This window comes from Gallinula chloropus, assembly GCF_964237585.1.
Source record: "Gallinula chloropus genome assembly, chromosome: 21".
In the NCBI taxonomy this organism is placed as follows: Eukaryota; Metazoa; Chordata; class Aves; order Gruiformes; family Rallidae; genus Gallinula; species Gallinula chloropus.
The window spans coordinates 5,567,035-5,587,680 of record NC_140106.1 but is presented as its reverse complement, the minus strand read 5'-3'; the positions used below and the strand labels follow the sequence as shown (position 1 = coordinate 5,587,680).

Sequence of the window (20,646 nt, the reverse complement as noted above, 5' to 3'; positions counted from 1 at the left end):
TGCTGACGCTGCCGGATGCCCCAAGAGCCATCAGATGCCCCAGGATGCTGCTGGATACCCCAGATGCCCCAGGATGTTGCCGAATGCCCTGGATGCCCCAAGAGCCACCGCATGCCCTAGGATGCTGCTGGATGCCCCAAGAGTTGCCAGATGCCCCAGGATGCCCCAAGAACCACCAGATGCTCCAGGATACTCTTGGATGCCCCAGGATGCTGCCAGTCCTGAGCCAGCCCCGCTGTGGCAGCTCTTCACCAGCAATGGGATCAGCTGCTGGGAAGCAGCCCCAGCTGAGGGGAGCCAGCCCTTCTTGGGGTGAGGGAGTACCCTGGTCCTGCTCCCCATCCCAGCAGGAGCGATATCACCACACCCTAGAGCAAGCCTCCCCCACGGCAGGAACCCAGGGTCCTATTTCCCCCCGGGGTACAGCACCCAGTGGGGATGGGAATCAGCACAAGGGTGGTTATCCCAAGAGAAGAGGAGAGCACCAGGTCCTGGAACACAGGCAGAGCCGTTGAGATGAAGGATTTATTTACACATCAAGGGAAAACTCTCATCCAGAGTCACGTGAGGAGGGAGAAAAAAATCAAACCAACCCAAAGGACCAAGTGATTTGTTTCCTGAACACAAATGTTCCTGCTCCCCAGAGCACCTGGCCCCCTCAGAGAAGGGCCAGCCCCCTTCTCTGCTCCACGGAGAAGCCGAAGGCATGGTGTCTTTGCAGTTACCTGAGTCACAGAGAGGGGGGGAAACCCAAAAAACAACCCAAAACCAACCAAAACCAAATTCCTGCCTTGCCAGAGATGCACCTGCAGGCGGGCAGGTGACAGAGCAGCCCCTGGTCTGCGGGGAGGGAGGGTCCGAGGGGCAGCCGGCCTAGAACTCATCCAGGGTGTCTGCCCGCGGCACGGAGAGGCCCCGCTCCCGCAGCACCTGCACCTTCAGCTTCTCCGACTCCTGCTTGGCCTGCTGCTCCACCCGCTGCTCCTCCAGGATCTCCTCGATGGAGACCTGCTGCAGGGGTGTGTCACTCTCCTTCTCCAGGTCCTGTGAGACAACAGCCCGTTCAGCATCGCCAGGGTGGGGCAGCTCTGGGGTGTCGTGTGTTCCCCCCCCGCCCAAATCCATCTGCCTGGGCTTTGGGGATGTCCAAGCACTTCCTACCAGCTCCCAGCTCCTGGGGAGAGCAGGTATCACTGTGCCAGCTCTTGCCAAAGCTGTCAGTGTGGGACAGCCACCAAAGCAATCAGCAGAGCTGTGGCAGGGCCTGCTTCCTAGCTCAGAGGCAGCCCAGGGGTTTGGCCCCATCCACGCTGGGGTCCAGGGCCACAGTCACAGGTTCGGCCCTACAGGCTTCCCCTGACAGCCCACGCTGTGCTCTTTGTCCCAGAGCCACAGCTCCAGGATGGCACCTCCATCCCTCCTCCTCCTCCCATGGATATGGGGTGAGGTGTGCATTTTTGTGATGCTCCAGCCTGGCCCAGGCCTGGGATGGGGCTCAAGGTTTACCCCCCCCAACAGGACAGCAGCTGGACATCACAGTAGGCAGACAAACCTCATCTGCCTCTCCTCAGCGGTGCTGCTTGGGGTCACAGCACCACAGACACCCCCAGCTCGGAGCACAGTGCAGCTGACATCCCTGGCAGCGAGCAGGAGGAGCCGTTACTCACTATTTCCCCGAGCAGGACGACGTTCTCCCCTCTCACCACGAAGATGCCTCGAGGGATGTCCCCATATTTCTTGCCCACATGGATGCGCTCCACGGTCTGGTGCAACACCAGGTTGGCTGCAAGAGAGAGGAAAGAGGGAAAGAAAACAACCTGTGTGGTGCTGGGGTTCTGAGCTGCCAAAAGCATCTTGTCCCAGCGAGGAGGGTACTACAGCACCGAAGGCACCGGCTGTCTCCACGGATGGGGCCGCTCCTGCATCCCGAGGCAGCCTCTGCCCTCCAGCTCCCACAGCCCGCGGGAGGAGGGCAGCGAGCGCAGCCACCGGGCAGGGCAGCACGGACACACTCCTCCTCCTCCTCCTCCTCCTCGCCAGCCCCCCTGCAAGCCGCCCGGCACCAGAGTGAGTGCAGAGCCCGGCCTGACCCTTCGCAGCCCCCCCAGGCGGGGACGTACCGAACTGGTCGATGCTGCGCAGGTACCCGATGAGCGTCCGTCTGTCCCGCAGCAGGACCAGGTGCTTCTCTGCGGGGAGAGAGAGCGAGAGGAGGGGGCCGGCCAGGCACGCGCCAGGGGATTCACACGCCCCGCCCTAATTACAGCCCGGGGGGTCAGCCGCGGACACGCGCGGGGCCGGCAGGGCGGTGCGGCTGCCGGCCCGAGCTGCGCCAAGGGGGGCGAGGATGCCTTCGGCGGGGCCCCCGCAGGACTGGTACCCGCGGGGGCGGCTCAACCGCCCCACGGGGAGCGGCGCCCGCAGAGAACGGGAGGCCCAGCGGGGATGGGGGGGGAGGTCTCCAGGGAAAGGAGACATCCGAACCCCCTGCCCGCCGGGTCAGCCCCCCGGGGACCAGCCACCCCGCGGGGGGCGGGGGGGGCAGGGGAAGGGGGGTCGGTCCCAGCCGCCCGCTGCGGGCAGGGCCGGGCGCCCCGGCGCACTCACTGTCGATGTCCTGGATGAGGCTAGCCGTGCCGGGCATGTAGTTCATGGTGCCGCCGCGCCGCCCCCAGCGGAACCGCCGCCATGCGCCGGAGCCGCCGCCGCCCCGGAACCGCTCGGCCGCCGGACGGGACCCGCTAAGGGTGGGGCGTTGCCCTTTTAAGCTGCACCGCCCGTGCGCGCAGGGCGGCCTCTGATTGGTCAGCGCCGGTGGGGCCCGGCCGCCGATTGGCCGCAGGGCGGGGCGGCGGCCATTGGCGGCGGGGTGGGGCGGGGCGGCGGCCATGGAACCCCGCGACCGCGCCGCTGAGCTGGGCCCGGTGTGGCCTCCTGGGTCCCCCCGCCCGCCGGTGGCGGCGGCCGCGCAGGTACCGGGGAGGGTGGCGGGGAGGGGAAAGCGGCCGCCCCGGTCCCGACCCGCCCGTCCCCGGAGGGGCCGGAGCAGCCGCCGCCGCCCTCCATCCGCTCGGCCTGCGGCGGGGCCCCGGGGCGCGGGCCCTTGCCGGGGGATGCTGCGGGCTGCTCGCCGGGCCCGTCCCGCGGCGGCAGGGCTGGGGGGGGCAGGCAGCGGCTCTGCGCACCCCCCGCTAGCGGGCGGACGGGTTTCGCTCCTCCCGGCACCACCGGGACGGTTCCGCCCCCGGCCCGGGGTGCGGCAGCAGCGGGAGGCCCGAGCCCGGCAGCGGGGGGAGGGGGTGGGGGGTCTGTGCAGCCCCCGAGGGCGCCCGCGGCGAGCGGCCGGGGACCCTTCGCCTCGTCTCGTCCCTGCCGGCCCTGGCGTGTCGTTTGTCTCCCCGAGCCCGGCTCCCGCATGAGCTGCCCCGCCAGCCCGGGGTTCCGAGGGGATGAAGCCGTAGAACCGGCCAGCGGGGCCGAGTCTTACCCCCTATCCGGGTCGAGGTGACGTTTCGAGGCCGTGTTACCCTAACGGGGGCAGCACCGGGCCGGTGCTGCCATCCTCCGAGGGCCGGAGCTGCGCATCGCCAGCCGGGCCGCGTCCCGGGCCGGGCTCCCCGTCCCTCCCTCCACCCGCACAGGGCGCTGCCTCTTGCCCAGCGTGAGCGCGGGGCTTGGGGGGCTGATCCCGGCCACGTCCCCCTCTTCCCAGGCACTTAGTGCCCAGAAAGCCGCGTTGGAGCAGGAGAGGCTAAAACAGGTCCAGGGCTGGAGCAGCTCCCCTAGGGAGAGAGGCTGAGGGAGCTGGGCTGGGTCAGCCTGGAGAAGAGAAGGCTGTGGGGGGACCTCACTGCAGCCTTCCAGTCCCTGAAGGGACCCCAGGAACAGGAGGGGAATCAGCTTGTTAAGAGGGGAGATAATGGCAGGACAAGGGGGATGGAGTGAAGCTGGAAGAGGGAAGGTTTAAATTGGATATTAGGGGGAAGCTCTTTACAGAGAGAGTGGTGAGGGGCTGGAAGGGGCTGCCCAGAGAGGGGGTGGGTGCCCCATCCCTGGGGGTGTCCAAGGCCAGGTTGGATGGGGCCCTGGGCAACCTTGTGTAGCTCCAGGCTGGAGGTTGGTGGCCCAGCCTGTGGCAGGGGGTTGGAGCTCTGTGACCCCTGGGGTCCTTTCCAACCCAGACCAGTCTGGGATTCTGTGATTAGCCTGGGATGAAGGAACCCCGTAACTAAATCCCGTGGGAAGGGCCGGTCCCCATTCCCTAGTCTGCTGCTGGGCTGGACCGGAGCCCTGAGCTCTGTGCCCCAGCCCCATCTACCCCCTCCCCTTTCCTCTGCTCTTCCCTCCTCAGGCAATGGATTCTCCCTATGCGAACGGAGCCTACAGCCCCCCGTACCCTCCGGTTCCCAGCGCTGCTCCACACTACGCTGGCCTCCCGCAGACCCGGGGGTACTACTGCTCCGGGCCCCCGCAGCCCCCCTACCCTGCAGAGTCCACCAGCATGTACCGGTCCTCGTCACCTGTTCCCCCCTGGAGCTACACCCCGCCGGACTGTCCCACTGAAGGCTCCTCGCTCAGGAGGCAGCAGGTTCCTGGCTATTCCCCACCAGAGGTAAGGGGCTGAGCACGGGCCACAGTGATCCCCAGCCCTGGTGCTGGTGTGGATGCTGAACTGGTGCTTCCCAGGGCACCTGGAATTGTTTTATGGGGATGCAGCGGAGGGAAAGCCTGCAGAGCTCCTTCTGAGGGATCCACCAGGTCCTGATGGTTGCTGTGCTGAGGGCAGCTTGCCCTGCCTGGCTTTATCCATATAAAAAGTGGTGGTTATCCCATTGTTTGGACTCCAGCTGGAAAGCAGGAGGCGAGGCTGACGCTCCCAGGGCTGCCTGGAGGGAGCAGTGCTGGGAGTAACACCTATTCCCTCTCTTCCTACAGACCCCAGCGATGCCCATCCCACCCTATCCATACGGAGACAACCCAGGGGTCACACCTCAGGGACCACCGCCCCAGCCCAGGCTCACCGAGGACACGTGGGGTCCCCCCACCCTCTACGGGGCGCAGCCGCGTTACGCCTGGGCCGCTGCTTCGGCGCACGGGACCCCCTTCGCCTCCGACCCGCACCCACCCTGGGCTGGCAGCGGGGCTCCTTCCCACGCCCCCACCTGGGACTCAAAGGTACAGCTGATGTTCTCACCAGGAGCCCGTTGTGGGGTCCTGGCTGTGGCTCGATCCCCCCAGATCACACAGCCTTCCTTAAAACCCCTTTCCCTGAGCGCGGCCGGTGTAGGTAGGGACGTAGTGCCAGCTGCATCTCTTCACCTCCAGAAGACCCAAATCCACAGCTGTAATTCCAGAAAGGAGCCAGAGAGGCCAGGTGTCTCAGAGCAGGTGGGTCAGACCTCGTCCCTCTTGCCCAGCTCTTCTCTCAAGCACCAAACGCTGTCAGAAATCCTCCAGCACGGCGTGGCAGGCTGCAGGCTCTAGCATCCCTCTATGAGGGCTCAGTTTGGGTAGGGGCATCCTCTCCTGAGGACTGCTTTAAGCCCCCAAACCCCCCCCCCATCCCCTAAAAAATCTAAGGAAATGATGCTTTTGCTGGGGTCAGTTCATCTTGGTTTCCTCTGGGTTTGCTTGGGGGTTGGATAACTCTCAAGTGCAGGATCAGAGCCCAAGTCCCCTTCCCACCCCATTTCCACCAGCAGGAACCCCCTTAACACCCTTTCTCTTCCTCCCTCTGGCCGTAGGATGTCATTGCTTACGACAAACCCGAGCCGAGCACCAACCACCACCACGACTACTATCCTGATGGTGACCACCAGCCCTCAGGGACACCGAGGAGCGAGCCCAGGCTGGCAGCTCCTCTCAGCACCAAGCCTCAGCCTCCCAGGGTGCAGTACAGCGCCCAGCCCCAGCTGTACACCGCTGCCTCTCGCAAGCTTTTGGCTGGGAACCGGGAAGCTGGTGGCTTTAAACCCAGCCACCAGCTTCCAGCTCATTCCTCAGCCGTCCAGCCAGAGATTCAGAGAATCCTCCACGTCATGGGGGAGGCTGGGCAGCTGGAGGAAGAGGTGGATGAATTTGTAGGGAGAAAGACAGATAAATCCTACCGGCTTCTGGAGGAGATGCTGACCAAGCTGCTGTTGGAACTGGATTCCATTGAGACTGGTGGGCAGGACGCTGTTCGACAGGCCAGGAAAGAGTCTGTCCACAGAATTCAGGCCATACTGGAAAAACTGGAGAGAAAGGGATTGTGAAAGCCCATCCATCCCCCCTCCTGCAACACACAGCTGCTTGTTGAGGTTCCAAAGGGTTTCAGCTCTGTCCATCTCAGCTCTGAGGCGTGCTAGTGGCAGTGGGGCAGCAATAAGCCCCCAAATACCCGGAAAAAACCCAACCCAACCAAAAAAGCCAAAAGGAAGCAAAACAACCCCCTCCCCAGCACACCAACCGACCCAGACACCCAGCCCCACAGCTCACCCGGCGTCAGATGCATGGAGAGGGGCCTGAAAAGGGAGAACTGAATGGTTGGGTTGTTCCAGCCCCACCTGAGGTACTTGTGGAGGTCTTGGGGAAGAAGGGGGGCTGCATCCTCTTCATCAGCAGGAAGGAAATCGCTGTACATAGCTCCCCAAACTGGGTCTGATCTGGAGCTGCCTCCGGATGTGGTGACTGCAGTGTGTGGCCACCAGCTGCGACTCCGGGCTGGGCAGTCAGCACCACACACATCTTCAGCTTCAGCTTCCTCACCGAACCCACCTGTGTGCCCTCCTGGGCTTCTGGGTGGCTTCAGTGTGCCGGAGGAGCGACGTGGCAGATGGGAAAAGCCCATCCCTGGTGTCACCATGGAACCCAGCCTGGAGACATCAATCCTGCCCCTGGAAAGGCTGGGATGCAGGAGGAAGGATGCTTGGAACCGCTTCCCAGGTCACTCGGGTAAAAGAATCCACATCTTAATCGTAACGTCCTTCTGCACCAAGCTTTGTGTCCCCTGGGGCTGTGCTGGTGACACTGGGTGGTGTGGAGGGAGGGGACCAGCTCGGCGTTACCCGCCCGGTTACACCACCTCCAGCCAGTCATTGCTGTGTGTGGTGAGATAATAAACCCTGATGACTTTTAAACCTTGCTTTGTAATTAAGAGGTCTCAAAGTCTCTGCTTCAAGGAGAAGCCTTGTGGCTCAGAGCTGCCTGTACCCATAGAATCCCAGACTGGGCTGGGTTAGAAGGGATCACAGAGCTCCAACCCCCTGCCACAGGCAGGGACACCAACCTCCAGGGCTGGAGCTACACAGGGTTGCCCAGGGCCCCATCCAACCTGGTCCTTGAACACCCCCAGGGACGGGGCATAAAGTCAGGGTTAAGGATGGATGCAGCTGGGTCGCACCTCGCACCCCTTGTTTGGTGGTGCTGGGGTACAGTGGCCCCGGTTGTGTCCCAGGGTGCTTCAGCTCTGGCTGTAGGCTGGGGGGCTGTGTGTTTTGACAGGGGTCTGGGCATGGCTGAGGCTCTGCATGCTGACAGCACGCAGCAGGTCCCAGGTGCATGGAGCCTGCCCTTTGTGCCTCCTTGGATGTGTCCGTGGTGGCACGTGGTGCCACAGCCCTGTCTGATGGAGCCAGGAAAGAGCTGCATGTCCCAGGATGGGTTTGCATGGCTGGGTTTTATTCCTCCTCTTGCTGGGCAGAGAACAGCCAGGCTTAGCTCTCCATCCTGAGCTCTGGGGTGCCAGGCTGGGTGGCTCTGTGGGGATAGACACAGCAGATCCCAGTGAGCACGCTGAGCCCTGTGCTGGGTGCAGAAAGCAATGGCTGAGTCCCAGTGAATGGCACCTTTCTTTCCTGGACAAAGGCAGCAGTGTCAGCAGCATCTCCAGGAATTCATCCATGCTTTGGTGTTGCTCCTTTTCTTTGTGAAGGTTTTTTGTGGTTAGGGATGACTCCCACACTGCCAGCCTTGCTCTCTCATTAAGCCCCAGAGCAGCAGGGTGGTGTCTCTCCCCCTTTTTGTTTTATCTGATGGTTCAAAGTCTGGTTAAACACTGCCTGTAATGTCCTGAGATGTTCCCCAAGAGCCTCCCGTGGGTTCACTCAACGACCTTGCTCCAGTAAGAATTTCATTTAGGTTTTTTGAAAGGGAATCTGGGTGCTAAAATCCATCAACCCCCCCAAAGAAACGCTTGGAGAGGGGGTGGGAGGCTGAGTCCTTGTGCTGCAGGGTTGCCAGCTGACTCAATGCTAGACCCTTTGAGTCCCGTTCTTTGGATCCTTCAGCATTCCCTGTGAGCTTTGTTTCCAGAAGGTGATGGAAACGTAGAAGAGGGATGTGAGGTACCCAGAGGGACCCCAGAGCTTTGCTCCCTGGTTCAGCACCAGATCCAGGCTGTGGTCTTGTGGTGTTTGTGCTCCTGAGGGAATTACCAAAGAACTTGTTTCTTCTTTTCTTACCACGTTTGTTCTTCAATCTGCTCAGCGTGGCTGTTGGGATAAATCCTGCCCTGTGTGCGGGATCCAGGCTTCAGCAGAGACAGTGACATCCTCCAGCTCATCAGTCGCTGCGTATTGAGCTGGCCAGCATGGCTTGGGGTGCAGGCAGCACCCCCATCACCCTCCTAACAGCCCAGGTTTGCCAAAACAGCCCCTCTGTAACACTGAGCTTTACCCCTGGCACACGGAGCGGGGACAGAGCGGTCACCAGCCCTAGGACAGGGCTGCTCCTGGCCATGGACCAACCATCCCGCTGTCGCTCGGGTAAGGTGACAGCAAAGAGGGGATGGATGGATGGATGGATGGATGGATGCATCAACCCTGCTGCTTGTTTGAGGACATGGTGGTGCCCAAGGCGCCACAGCAAGTCGCTGCTTATGGGTACATGAAAAGGAGCAGCCACCAGCCAGCTCCAGAACCTCTGGAACTTTATTTCTGGGTTTGTTTCAGCAGCCAGAGCCGCATCGGGAAGAAAACTGATTGTCTGTTGCATCCCAGTTGCTCTGGTACTCGTTTCCATACCCTGCCAGTCACCAGGGATGAGAGGTAAGTAGGTTCTGGGAACAACCCTGATACCTGCAATGCAGCTGGGGAGGAGAGAGGAGAGCAGCGTGCGCTCAGCTGCTGTGTCACCAGTGCTCTGTGGGCTGGGACAAAGGTTTCCTGCTGTGGAGATGTGGGAACGACACCTTTATCTGTTCTGAGAGAGGCTGAAAGCACCTACGTGGCACCTGAGCCAGGGAGGATCAGGGAGGGAGGGAGAAGGAGGAGGAGGAGGAGGAGGGGTGGGCTGCTGCTTGGAGCCTATCAAGGTGATGTGTTCCTTGCCATTAATTTCCTCTTCCGGAGGTTTGTTCCCTGCGGGTGGGAAGGACCTGGCAGAGGGATGTGGGAGCCTGTGAAGTTAAAAGCACGTGGAAGGAGCATTAAAAAGTGGCTGGAAGGAGCTGGCGTCGTGCAGCGGGGCTGGTTACTGGGACAGCTCTGTGGGGAGAGGTGGCTGCCTGTGTTTCTGTGCCCCTCGGGTGGGTTTTCTGTGCCCCCCACCCAAAGCTGAGCTGAACTGAGAGCAGGGATCAGGCTGTGCCTCCACAGAAACCTCCTGCTGTCCTCACCTCATCCGTCCCCACCGCATCCCCTGCTGCTTTCCATCTCCTCCAACGCTGGACCAAAGTGGGTCACAGCTCGGACAGGACCCCAAGGGAGAAAGATGCTGCAGCAGGAGCTGTGCCAGCCCCGAGCTGGCCCTGCACAGGGTAAGGCTGGCAGCTGTTCCCTCTACAGATGCAAACCCGAGGATTTTAGCACTTCTGGATGCTTAATCTTCCTCACTGGAGCTGCTGTGGTGGAGGTGAGCACTGGGCTGGCAGCTGGTTTATCTTGCAGCATCCCCCACATCCCACCCCCCCCGAATTCCAAGGCACATCTCAGTGTTTATCACAAGGTTGGTCTCTACAGCAACCAAACTCCTCACCCCGGGGTCGCCTGTCGCTTCTCCCAGCATCAGACGAGGTGAAAGGGCTGTGGAAGGATTGAGAAACAGGCGTTTCATCAGCATCTCCTGGGCTCTGCCCTACGTGTGAGCATCACTCCACGCTGCACGTGGGAGGCAGCTGGCACGAAGGCGCGTGCACCACACACCCCTACCACCCCCTACCCCCCCCGCATCCGGCTTAGGGGTGTAATGACCAGCCTGAGGTCGGGACTTAGATCTGGGGAGCCCTAATTAGTGCTGGTATCGCCCGCCATGGTATTTGGGCAGGGAGCCACCCAGGGCACGGGGGGGTTGGAGGCATCCTGAGGGCTGTGGGCAGGGCTGGAAGGCAGGGCTGTGGGCAGGGGTTTTGGAGAGGGACTGCAGGCAGGGACTGCAGGCAGGGACTGCAGGCAGGGACTGCAGGCAGGGATTGCGGGCAGGGATTGCGGGCAGGGGTCGTGGGCAGGGATTGAGGGCAGAGGTTTTGGGCAGGGATTGCGGGCAGGGGTCACGGGCAGGGATTGCGGGCAGGGGCTTTGTGCAGGCGCTGTGGGCAGGGGTCGCAGGAAGGGATTGCAGGGATTGCGGGCAGAGCCCGCCCCGGGCCCGCCCGCCCGCTGACGGCGGCAGCAGCGGGGCCGGGCCGGGCGAGGCACCGCCCCGGGCTGGGCGGTCTCCGGCACCGGGGCCTGCGCTGCCGCCGGGGCCGCGCCGCCGGGAGAGCCGCCTGGGCAGCGGGGGGGCCGCGGGAGCAGCCGGACAGGTTTGGGGGTCGGGAGACGGGACGGGGTAGAGGATGGGGGGGGGGGGGGCGGCACGCGTGTGCGCCAGGGCCGGCCGGGCTGGGGGGGTGACACCGGGCCCGTCCCCGTGTGTGTGTCCCCCGCCACCCCCCCCCCAGCCCCCGGCAGCGCGGGTGGGTTAAGGGGATGGGGTGTTTGGGGTGTGTGGGGATGGGGAGGGGGGTGCGTTGTTTTGGCGGCGGCGCGGGGGTCCCCGGGGCTTTCGGGGGTGACCCACTCGCGCCTGTGCAGGAGCAGCAGCATCATGTCGGCTCGGGAGCAGCAACAGGCGCAGCCCCCCCCGGCCGCCCCCTCCGAGGCTGCGGAGCTGGACGCTGCCAACAGATACGAAGCGGTGGTTCCCCACTGGTTTTACTGCAAGGTCACCGACTCCCGGGAGCGGTGGGTCCCCTTCAGCACCCAGGACTCGGACAGGCTGGAGGAGGCTCACGGAGCAGGTAGGGGGGGACACGCCTGGCAACCCCCAGACCCACCCCCATCCAGCTCCAAGGGTCTGGAGGGTGGGGGGTATCACAGCCCTGCTGCCCTTCAAGTTTAAATACCCCAGCCCCTGCTCTTGGAACCGCTGTAAGGCCTGGGAAGGTCAACCACAGAGCATCAGGTGCATGTCTGGCTGGGTATCCAAGGGAAATTCCCAGTGCATCCACAGCACCCACCTGGGACATGGAATTTTCCCCACAGGGATTTTAAATTGGGACTTTTTTTTTGGCAATGTGCCTACTTGTACAAGGGGTAAACACACCGGTAAGGAAGGTGTTGGGAGGCACTGAATGATCTGACCTCATTCACTTCAGGATGCCCTGAATCACCTGTGGTGATGCTGCCAAGCACCCTTCTTGGTGTGGGCAGGAGAATGCTGGCACCATGGCAGGAATTCCCTTGGGGAGATTTCTCTGGTGTGGACGCATGGAGCTCTGCCCACCCTCCTGCTCTGCCTGGGCAGCGGGGTCCCCTCTGCATGGTACTGCTTGTGCTGAGCCCCTTGTGCTTGTGTGTGACTGTGTGTGTGTGTGACTCACTGCCAGGGCTGTGCCTAAAGCACGGCTGTGGGCAGGGCACCCCCTGCCCCAGGGTTGTTCCCATCCTCCCTCTCCCAGGAAGCTTTGGATCTGAGGTTGTGCCAGTGATCCTCAGTGCCTCGGCTGGGTGCATGGTGTGTCCACGCTGGGTCTTTATGGAGCTGTCTGTTTTAGAGGGAGATAAATGGCTTGGAGATGTGGAGATCCACCCAGGGGATCCTTCGGACGCGCTTCCCAGGGCCGCAGATTCAAGTTGTACCATCTAAGCAAGGCAGGAGGGCCTCTGTGAGCCTGTGCCTAAACTAGAGAGGGATCTGCGTGTCCTACCTGCTGCCTCCAGGGGAGGTCTGGCTCTCCTTGGACACCCAGCAGTGCTGATCTCTGTGCTTGGCTACGGAGAACACCGGTGTCCACTGCCCCGTGCTGCCCACGGAAGGCGATGCAGTCCCATCCCTGTGTGTATCTACAGCTGCTGGTAGCGTTTTCCTGCCCCCCCTCGGGATTCACCTCAGGCCTGGGTCCCTGCAGGGAGGGCCAAGGACGATGCGGTGGTCCCGACGTCGGGCGGCCGGTACGACGTGCACCTGAAGAGGCGGCAGCGCGTGGCGGTGTACTGGGAGGAGGAGGTGTCCGAGGTGCGGCGCTGCACCTGGTTCTACAAGGGGGACAAGGACAACAAGTACATCCCCTACTCAGAGAGCTTCAGCGAAGAGCTGGAGGTAAGCGCTGCCTTGCCCAGCAGCATCCACCTTGTCCAGAAGCACCCTGGCTTCTCGCTGGCCCAACCTCCCAAACTCCAGCAGGCACCAGAGTCAGGCCTGAGGACGTGAACCGCAAAGAGGCTTTGGCACAGTGTTCCACAGCTGATTAACGTAACCACAACCCCTGCTGCCATCTCCCTCCCTCCCTCTCTCCCAGCCTGCCGTAGCCAGGCAGCATCCCCTTCCCCCTGCCTTCGTCCAGCCGTGTCGGCATCCTCCGTGCAGCTCTGGCCTTGCAGCCCTGCTCTCTAACAGCTTTGCTGTGCTTTATTCCTGCCCCTGCCTGCTCTGACTTCTCCTAAGGAAACGCAGCCTCCCTGTGCTCTGAGTTCCACTGAAGCCCAGGGAGCTGTGACTGCGAGGAGAGGACCCAGGGACCCAGTGGCTTTGGTGGGCTGCGTTGCTGATGGCTGGAGAGCTTGCTTTGGAGCAAGACACACATACAAACATACCTGTAGAGAGATCTGTGCGTCCTGGTGTAACAAAGCACAGTTCTGAACTGGGGGGGGGGGGGGTGAGGTGGGGGCTGCTTGGAAGCTCTCTAGCAATCAATGCTCAGGGTGGGGGTGTCCCAAGAGGCTGAGCATCCCCCAGGAACCCTCTGCTGGCTCACAGGGTGGTCTGTCCCTCCCCCAGGAAGCTTACATGGTCGCTGTGACCCTGGATGAGTGGAAGAAGAAACTAGAGTCTCCTAGCAGGGAAATCATCATCTTGCACAACCCAAAGGTGAGCGGGGCTGGGTGATCTCTGCATTCAGCAGCAAGGACATCCCCAGGGGCTTGTCCCTTGGGTTGGCTTCACGCTTCTACCGAAGCACGGAAGGGTGCCAGTCCAAGGGGCATTCCCTGTGCCAGAGCTGAGGGTGATGCAGCTGAGCCCACTGCACATCCAGCTTGTCTGCTCCACACACCTTTTGCTCTCCCAGGGCAAAGGGCTGGTGCCAACACAGCCAAACGCTGCGGGCTGGTACCGCCCCGTAGCACTTACCAGCTGTAGCAGCAGAGCTACTCCTCTGTGTAACCACAGCGCAGCTTAATGACAGCTCTTCTTGTTTACAAGCTGATGGTGCACTACCATCCCGTTGCCATCTCTGATGACTGGGTCTCAAGTCCCACGGAACAAGGTCGCCCTCGGACTGTGAAGAGAGGAGTGGAAAACATCGCTGCTGAGATCCCCAACGGTGAGCTCGCTTCTCCCTCCCGCCCTCTCTCTCACCCCAAGCTGTGGGGTCTCTTTTCCAGCCCCTTTAATCTCAAAAAGACTCAGAGAAGCTTCTGTGACCCTTGAAATTTGAAAATTTGGTGCTGAAAGGAAAGGGATAGTCCCCAGAAACCTCCCCAGCACCAGAGAGCCCACAGCATCGCTGGACGTGCAAGCCGTGGGGAGGAGGCAGCGTGCTTCCCATGCTGAGCTGCTGAACGCACAGCAGAGCAGGCAGCGCCCACAAGGTCTCGGCCTGGGTCCCTGTAAAGAAGGAGACTTCCTTTCCCTAGTAGGGACACAGGGTTTGTTGCTTACCCACATGCTGTGGATGTTTTGGGGGCATGTGCTCCCCCCCATCTCTGATGCTCTGCCCCCTCCCAGCTGTCCCCATGTGTCTGGTTGGACCTCAGGACGTGTCCCTGGTGTGTCCCTCCCATCAACCCCTTCACCTTGCACACGTGCTTGCCTTTGGGGTGGTACCCAGGCAAACTGGAGCGTGTGGGAAGTGGAGTGCAGGTTGTAACCCCCCCGAGAGGCAGCGAGGCCGGGGCTGGGTGGCTCAGCACCGGCAGCTGCACCGAATCCTCCTGGTCCCATCCTCTCCCTGTGCCCCAGGGGTGTGACCTGCGAGGACCACCCGGTCCTGCTGGCCTGAGGATGGTGACAGGAGAAGGGGGATGAGCCACCTCGCCTTCCTCTGCTGTCCTGGGCCCATCCCAGGGTGGGCAGCTGGGTTTACCAGGTTTGGAAGCTAACCACCAACCCCTCAGCACGGCAGCCGGGCGCTAAGGGTGGGGGGGGCTTGTCTTCATGGTGAAGCTGAGGGTGGGAGGCTCCACTCCCACGGAGCGAGTCGGTGCCCCAGAAGTGACATCTCCTGGGTGGCCCAGGCTCTGAACTGCCCTTTTCCTCCCTCAGGAGAGCCGCTGCAGATCGACCACCTGGTGTTCGTGGTGCACGGCATCGGCCCCGCCTGCGACATCCGCTTCCGGAGCATCGTCCAGTGCGGTAGGTGTGAGCACAGCCGGGCTGCTCTGGTAACCACGCAGCGACCCACCCTGTACCCCCCAGCACCTGCACAGACCACCTGAAACGCTGCTGGGGGAACCTCACTGCAGCCTCCCCATCCCTGAAGGGAGCAGAGGAACAGGAGGGGAATCAGCTTGTTAAAAGGGGAGATAATGGCAGGACAAGGGGGATGGAGTGAAGCTGAAGGAGGGAAGGTTTAAATTGGATATTAGGGGGAAGCTCTTTACAGAGAGAGTGGTGAGGGGCTGGAAGGGGCTGCCCAGAGAGGGGGTGGGTGCCCCATCCCTGGGGGTGTCCAAGGCCAGGTTGGATGGGGCCCTGGGCAACCTTGTGTAGCTCCAGGCTGGAGGTTGGTGTCCCTGCCTGTGGCAGGGGGTTGGAGCTGTGTGACCCTTGGGGTCCCTCCCAACCCATGCCAGTCTGGGATTCTATGATTCAAACCACCCCATTGGCTGAATTGACTGTTGGGGACCCAACTCTCGCTCACCCCCTAAATCCAGCCACCATCTGGAAAGGTTTGGGCAAGCACTTCCCATCGCTGCGCCTGTCCCACTGCATCCCAAAATAGTGACTTCCCCAAATTGGATACAGATTTTTTCTAAGTAACTGTCTAAACCCGTTAAACTAATTAGTAACCTGCTCAGGCTGCTGCTGCGACGGGTTAATCTCGCTGGGTGCAGCCAAACAGGCAACACCCCACCCAGCCATTTCGGACCAAACCCAGGGGTGCTGGTTCTGGCTCTGGAAATCCACCCCTCACACCCCCCCCCCCCGGGGTTGTGAATGCCTGGAGGTCAGGAGAGCGTGTGAGAAGCATCACTGGTCCTACATGGAGCATCCCTTGAGGATCCACATTGGGTACTAAACCAAGGCACTCCTGTTAGTTAGTACTCACTCCGAGTTCTGTGGGACTCAGGAAGCTGCCTGGAAGCCCAGCACGATTTAACTTGCAGGGATGAAGGGAGCTGAGATTTTTTCCCACAGCAGGCTGGCTTTAGCTCCTACGAGACACCTCCTCTTCCAGGCAGTGCCTCCTCCTTCACGTTCCTCTGATGAGACCACTTCCAACGCTGCTGACCACGGGAAATGAAGGAGATGGGTCCCCCCCCCTCCCTCCCCAACTAAGTAATTCCCAGTTCATCTCCTTCCTTAGGATTCCCTTCCCATCTTATGCACCTTTCCAGTGGATTTTTGTCTTTAAATAATTCCTCCAGGCCCTTTTCTTACCCCAGCTGCTGCGTTAGAGCCCGGCCCATGCACCAGCGGGATGGTAAACACACACATAAGGACAGGGAGCCTTCCCTGATCTTGTAGTTAAAGATTCAAGGTCTTAGGGGAGCAGCAGCAGCAGCAGATTAAGGACCCTGGTGGGATTTGGGATTTTCCCCCTCCTGGTAATGACCTTTTCTTTTATCTTCTTAGGCAGTGTGGGTGCAGCAGGCTTGTCCTGCAGCCAGGTGGGATCCCTGTAAGAGTTTGTGTTCTCTTCCAGTGAATGACTTCAGGAACGTGTCCCTGAGCATGCTGCAGGCCCACTTCAAGAAGGCCCAGGAGCAGCAGCAGATTGGACGGGTGGAATTCCTGCCTGTGAACTGGCACAGCTCCCTCCACTCCACAGGGGTGGATGTGTAAGTGTCCTGGGCAGCCCCTGCCTCTGGTGGGGATGGCTGAGAAACCCCTGCGGGGTGGGCTCAGGAGGAGGGGTCAGTGTGTGTTCACACTGCTCCACCGAACCCTGAGGAGGAACTCCTGTGCTGGGAGGGTGGCAGAGGCTGCCTGGAGAGGTTGGGGAGTCTCCATCCATCTCTGGGGACATTCCAACCCTGTGATCCTGGGTGCTGCCCCGGGCAGCCTGCGGGAGGGGACCCTGCTCTGGGGGTGGGGCTGGGGGATCTCCAGATCTGAACCCCACTGCTCTGTGATTCTCTGAGAGCAGGCTGGGCTCCTGGGGAAGGGAAGAGCCAGGCTCCTTTCCCCTGCACACAGAGGCCAGGCTCCTCTGAGCTCACACTTTGCCTTAGGAACGTGGGGGGGTGCGTGGTGGGGGGATCATGGGCAGATCTGTCTGTAAGTCCTGCAATTCCTTCTCCTTTCCACCCCCCCAGCGACCTGGAGCGAATCACCCTGCCCAGCATCAACCGCCTGCGTCACTTCATCAACGACACCATCCTGGATGTTTTCTTCTATAACAGCTCCACCTATTGCCAGACCATCGTGGACACGGTGGCATCCGAAATGAACCGCCTCTACCAGCTCTTCATGCAGAGGAACCCCCTCTTCAAAGGGGGGGTCTCCATTGCAGGGCACAGTTTGGGTAAGGTCCCAGCACCGTGGGAGCAGAGAGGCTGCTGGTTTGTTGTCCCAGGAAGGAGACAGCCTGGGGCTTGTCCCCAGTGAGACACTGATGCTGCATCACCTTGCACCTGGTTTTTAGGGTCGCTCATTTTGTTTGATCTCCTGACGAACCAGAAGGCTGCTCCAGAAGAGGAGGAGGAGGATGAGCACAGCACAGAGGTAGGGGCTCTGCACAGACCCGCGCTGTACCCCTGCGGCACTTTCATGCCGACCTCCTGCTGGCTCTTGTTCCCAGGGATGCAGGACAGCCTCCAGCCAGGGGGGTGTTGAGGAAGTAAAAGAAATCCTGAAGAAGCTGGAGCTGTCTGAATATTGTGCTGTTTTTGAGAAGGAGAAGATGGACAGGCAGGCACTGGTAAGGAGCTCTCCCATTCCACTGTCTCTTCCGTGCTGCAAAGTCAATTCAGATGCTTACTGCTGTCTGCACGAGACAAATGTCTTAAAAGCTTTGCAGCTTGCTAAGTGTTAGGTATTTTTGGGCAGCCTTCATAGTATCCTAGAATCCCAGACTGATCTGGGTTGGAAGGGACCCCAGGGGTCACAGAGCTCCAACCCCCTGCCCAATGTCTGAAAGCTGCCTAAACGTGCTGCTTGACTTTATTCTTGTTGCTGACATAAACACACTTGTGTAAATACTTCTCTACACTGAATAGGTAATCTTATAAAATCCACAAATGTCTGATTTTGGCTGTGATATGAGATGCATCTAGTAAACACCACCCTGGAGGCACCTCTTATTTCATACTGCAGTGACAACTAGTGTCTGAAAAGATTTAGAAGATACAACGATCATCCTGCCCTGAGTCCAGAAATGATTGCTTCCTAAAAATAGTGATGTAAGAAATCCCTGGTCTGGATATGACTGAACTACCACATGTTAGTTCTGGGCCAGCCAAGTATCTTTTCTGTGGTTAGTGGTCTGCAAGACAGTGCAAAAGGCTTCAATTTTGATTCCCTGCTTTGCATACTCCACCAAACAGACAGCTGTGTTCCTGCCTGTGTAACATCTTTCATCTAAGACTCTCCAAAGATGCTCAGCAGCCCTCCCAGTTTGTGCTGAGCCACTTGCACACGAAGCCTCTCCGAGCAGGGTGGCAGGACAGACTTGGGGAGGAGAGAAATCCCTCCACTAACACCCAGGTTCCTGATTTTTCTAGTCCCTGTGCACGGAGAAAAACCTCAAGGAGATGGGAATTCCCTTAGGACCACGAATGAAGATAATTCACTACATGAGCTCCAAGGTGGAGATGCAGGTTTGTCTTCCCATCGCTCTCAGGCAAGGATCAGCCTTCCCTGGTCCCCGGGCATCGCTTCATCCCATGGCCTGTGAGGATGCTCACAGAGTGGGAAGGGCTGGAGGGAGTGATGCCAGCTGGAGAGGTGGGCAGCTGGGCAAGGATGGTGGTGCTGGGACCGTTCTGGAGGATGCAGGATGCTGGGGAGCTGGGTGTGCTTGCTCATGGGTGGGTAGGATGGAGCCATGCTAATGGGGTGTCCTGGTTGTGTTGCTGCAGGACCAGAGCGCAGCAGGTCCTGGGCACAGCAGGGAGAGAGGAGCAGAGCCAGGATCCCCACTGCAGCGCGACCCAGATGGCTCAGACGAGGGCAGGAACTGCCAGTACCGGGACGTGGCCTTAGGACAGGTAATTACTGAGCTCTGACTGCTCATTAACACCAGCATGGGGTTTGTCTCACTGGCTCTCCCTCTCTCCTAGGTGTCAGCAAACTACCCCCAGCTGAACTACAAGCCCAGCATCTTCTTTGCTTTTGGGTCTCCCATCGGGATGTTTCTCACCGTGCGAGGAGTGAAGCGGATCAACCCCAACTACAGCCTGCCCACCTGCAAGGGCTTCTTCAACATCTTCCACCCCGTAGGTATAAGACCTGGCGCCTTCCCGGGCGAGGTGTGTGGAGCACGAGCCCCAGCTCAGCCTCCTGTCCCCATCCCCCCGCCCCCTTTCCATGCAGTTTGACCCGGTGGCGTACAGGATTGAGCCCATGATCGTCCCAGACCTGGAGTTTGAGCCCATGCTGCTGCCCCATCACAAGGGCAGGAAGAGGATGCACTTAGGTAAGGCAGAGGAGGCAGCTCCTTGTGTCCCCCCCCCCAGCCTGGGGAAGCTGCTGTGAACCCCAACCCGATGTCCACCCCACCTGACGCCCACCCCTCCTGCCTTTCAGAGCTGAAAGAAGGGCTGACCCGCATGAGCGTGGACCTGAAGAACAACCTGCTGGGGTCCCTGCGGGTGGCCTGGCAGTCCTTCACGCGCGCCCAGCTGCCAGCGATAGAGGCAGCGACTGCTGAGGCCGAAACAGAGGCAGAGGCCGGCACGGAGAAGCAGCCAGGTCAGGGGGGAGGACGGTGTGGAACCAGCGGGCTGGGGCTCCCTGCAGCCACCCAGTGCCAAACCTAGGTGCTGATGCCCAGCAAAGGGCTTCCTGTTGGGCTGTGGGTGCTGTGGCTCTGCCAGGCTCTTGATGATGGGGAGAAGAGGCAGCCAGGGCTCTGGGAAGGGGAGGGTCTTGACACCCACACACCACTCTGAGCCTGCCAAGCCTGGCACCCTTCTCAAGCCGTCTCTTCCAATAGTGTTTCCCAAGGGAAAGCCCTGGGTGGAAGGACAGAGGGGGAAGGGAGGGCACAGCGGCCGTCACACCGCTCCTCTTCACTCCTTCAGATGCCAAGCCAGAGGAGGCACCAGTGACAGTGAAGGAAGAGGCCACCTCCATTAACGTGGGGAGGCTGAACGGGGGGAATCGCATCGACTACGTGCTGCAGGAGAAGCCCATAGAGAGCTTCAATGAGTATTTATTCGCGCTGCAAGGGCACCTCTGCTACTGGTAAGCACCTGCATAACCCTGCAGCTTCAGATCTGTGTCTGATGGAAGCAGAACGCTGACACCTTTAAAATCAGTAGGAAAAGGCTCTGCTAAGGATGCAAGCGGTGCTCCTGCCGGCGGTGCGGATGTAGCGGGTGGGTAGGGATGGAGGAAGGGTATTGGTACTGCCTGTATCTACCCCATGGATGTCACGGATGGAGAAGAGGGAAGCATCTGCCCCTCTAATTGCTGTGTCTTCCCCTCCCAGGGAGTCAGAAGACACCGTCCTGCTGGTTCTGAAGGAGATCTACCAGACACAGGGAGTTACACTGGATCAGCCTCTGCCGGGGAGCCACTGAACAACCCGCGCTGCTCTGGCTGCTTCACGTAAGTCACTTTGCTGACACCTTCCCCAGTTCCTAGGACACCTCAGAGGATGCCCAGTCCATCCAGGGGGATGAGATTCCTTATTCACAGCGCCAGGTCAGGGTTTTTCCTTTGGCCCATCAGCACCTTTGGCTGCTTTCCCCTTACCCCACACGTAGTCAGATGCCAGGAGAGCAACCGGCTGCCAGTCAGGCTACGGTCCATCCGATCCACTGGCTGGATCCATGGCTGGGAGCCCACATCTCGGGGGGCAAAACATCTCTTGCAGGCAGCCAGCAAACCAGATCATGGCCCCTGTGGTTCTCACAGCAC

General features: G+C 60.5%; 3 protein-coding genes across 3 annotated transcripts; 2 read left to right on the top strand and 1 right to left on the bottom strand.

Annotated features, from left to right (window-relative positions):
* Nucleotides 1-511: 511 nt before the first annotated feature.
* Nucleotides 512-2,735, bottom strand: LSM1 (LSM1 homolog, mRNA degradation associated). The gene is made up of 4 exons (XM_084273962.1): nt 2,608-2,735; nt 2,121-2,189; nt 1,668-1,783; nt 512-1,044 (listed from the first exon to the last, which is right to left on the bottom strand). The coding sequence occupies exons 1-4, from the start codon at nt 2,651-2,653 to the stop codon at nt 874-876; spliced, it is 402 nt and encodes a 133-aa protein (XP_084130088.1). The 5' UTR covers nt 2,654-2,735; the 3' UTR covers nt 512-873.
* A 139-nt stretch (nt 2,736-2,874) lies between these two features.
* Nucleotides 2,875-7,113, top strand: BAG4 (BAG cochaperone 4). The gene is made up of 4 exons (XM_084274001.1): nt 2,875-2,972; nt 4,352-4,612; nt 4,936-5,175; nt 5,745-7,113. The coding sequence occupies exons 1-4, from the start codon at nt 2,889-2,891 to the stop codon at nt 6,252-6,254; spliced, it is 1,095 nt and encodes a 364-aa protein (XP_084130127.1). The 5' UTR covers nt 2,875-2,888; the 3' UTR covers nt 6,255-7,113.
* Nucleotides 7,114-10,670: 3,557 nt separating this feature from the next.
* Nucleotides 10,671-20,483, top strand: DDHD2 (DDHD domain containing 2). Its single transcript, XM_084273927.1, has 17 exons — nt 10,671-10,720; nt 10,992-11,197; nt 12,308-12,498; nt 13,177-13,266; nt 13,600-13,720; nt 14,662-14,751; nt 16,265-16,400; nt 16,878-17,086; nt 17,207-17,286; nt 17,363-17,482; nt 18,285-18,380; nt 18,642-18,770; nt 18,843-18,998; nt 19,096-19,198; nt 19,309-19,473; nt 19,806-19,968; nt 20,216-20,483. The coding sequence occupies exons 2-17, from the start codon at nt 11,005-11,007 to the stop codon at nt 20,304-20,306; spliced, it is 2,133 nt and encodes a 710-aa protein (XP_084130053.1). The 5' UTR covers nt 10,671-10,720; nt 10,992-11,004; the 3' UTR covers nt 20,307-20,483.
* Nucleotides 20,484-20,646: the final 163 nt, after the last annotated feature.

Coding starts and splice junctions, on each gene's coding strand:
- LSM1 (XM_084273962.1), bottom strand. CDS start 2,653: ATGAACTACATGCCCGGCACGGCTAGCCTCATCCAGGACATCGACA. Junction 2,190..2,607: donor CCTCATCCAGGACATCGACA/GTGAGTGCGCCG, acceptor CTCTCCCCGCAG/AGAAGCACCTGGTCCTGCTG. Junction 1,784..2,120: donor GCGCAGCATCGACCAGTTCG/GTACGTCCCCGC, acceptor TCTCTCTTGCAG/CCAACCTGGTGTTGCACCAG.
- DDHD2 (XM_084273927.1), top strand. CDS start 11,005: ATGTCGGCTCGGGAGCAGCAACAGGCGCAGCCCCCCCCGGCCGCCCCC. Junction 16,401..16,877: donor CACTCCACAGGGGTGGATGT/GTAAGTGTCCTG, acceptor CCACCCCCCCAG/CGACCTGGAGCGAATCACCC. Junction 19,474..19,805: donor CGGCACGGAGAAGCAGCCAG/GTCAGGGGGGAG, acceptor TCACTCCTTCAG/ATGCCAAGCCAGAGGAGGCA.
- BAG4 (XM_084274001.1), top strand. CDS start 2,889: ATGGAACCCCGCGACCGCGCCGCTGAGCTGGGCCCGGTGTGGCCTCCT. Junction 2,973..4,351: donor CGGTGGCGGCGGCCGCGCAG/GTACCGGGGAGG, acceptor TTCCCTCCTCAG/GCAATGGATTCTCCCTATGC. Junction 4,613..4,935: donor CTGGCTATTCCCCACCAGAG/GTAAGGGGCTGA, acceptor CTCTTCCTACAG/ACCCCAGCGATGCCCATCCC.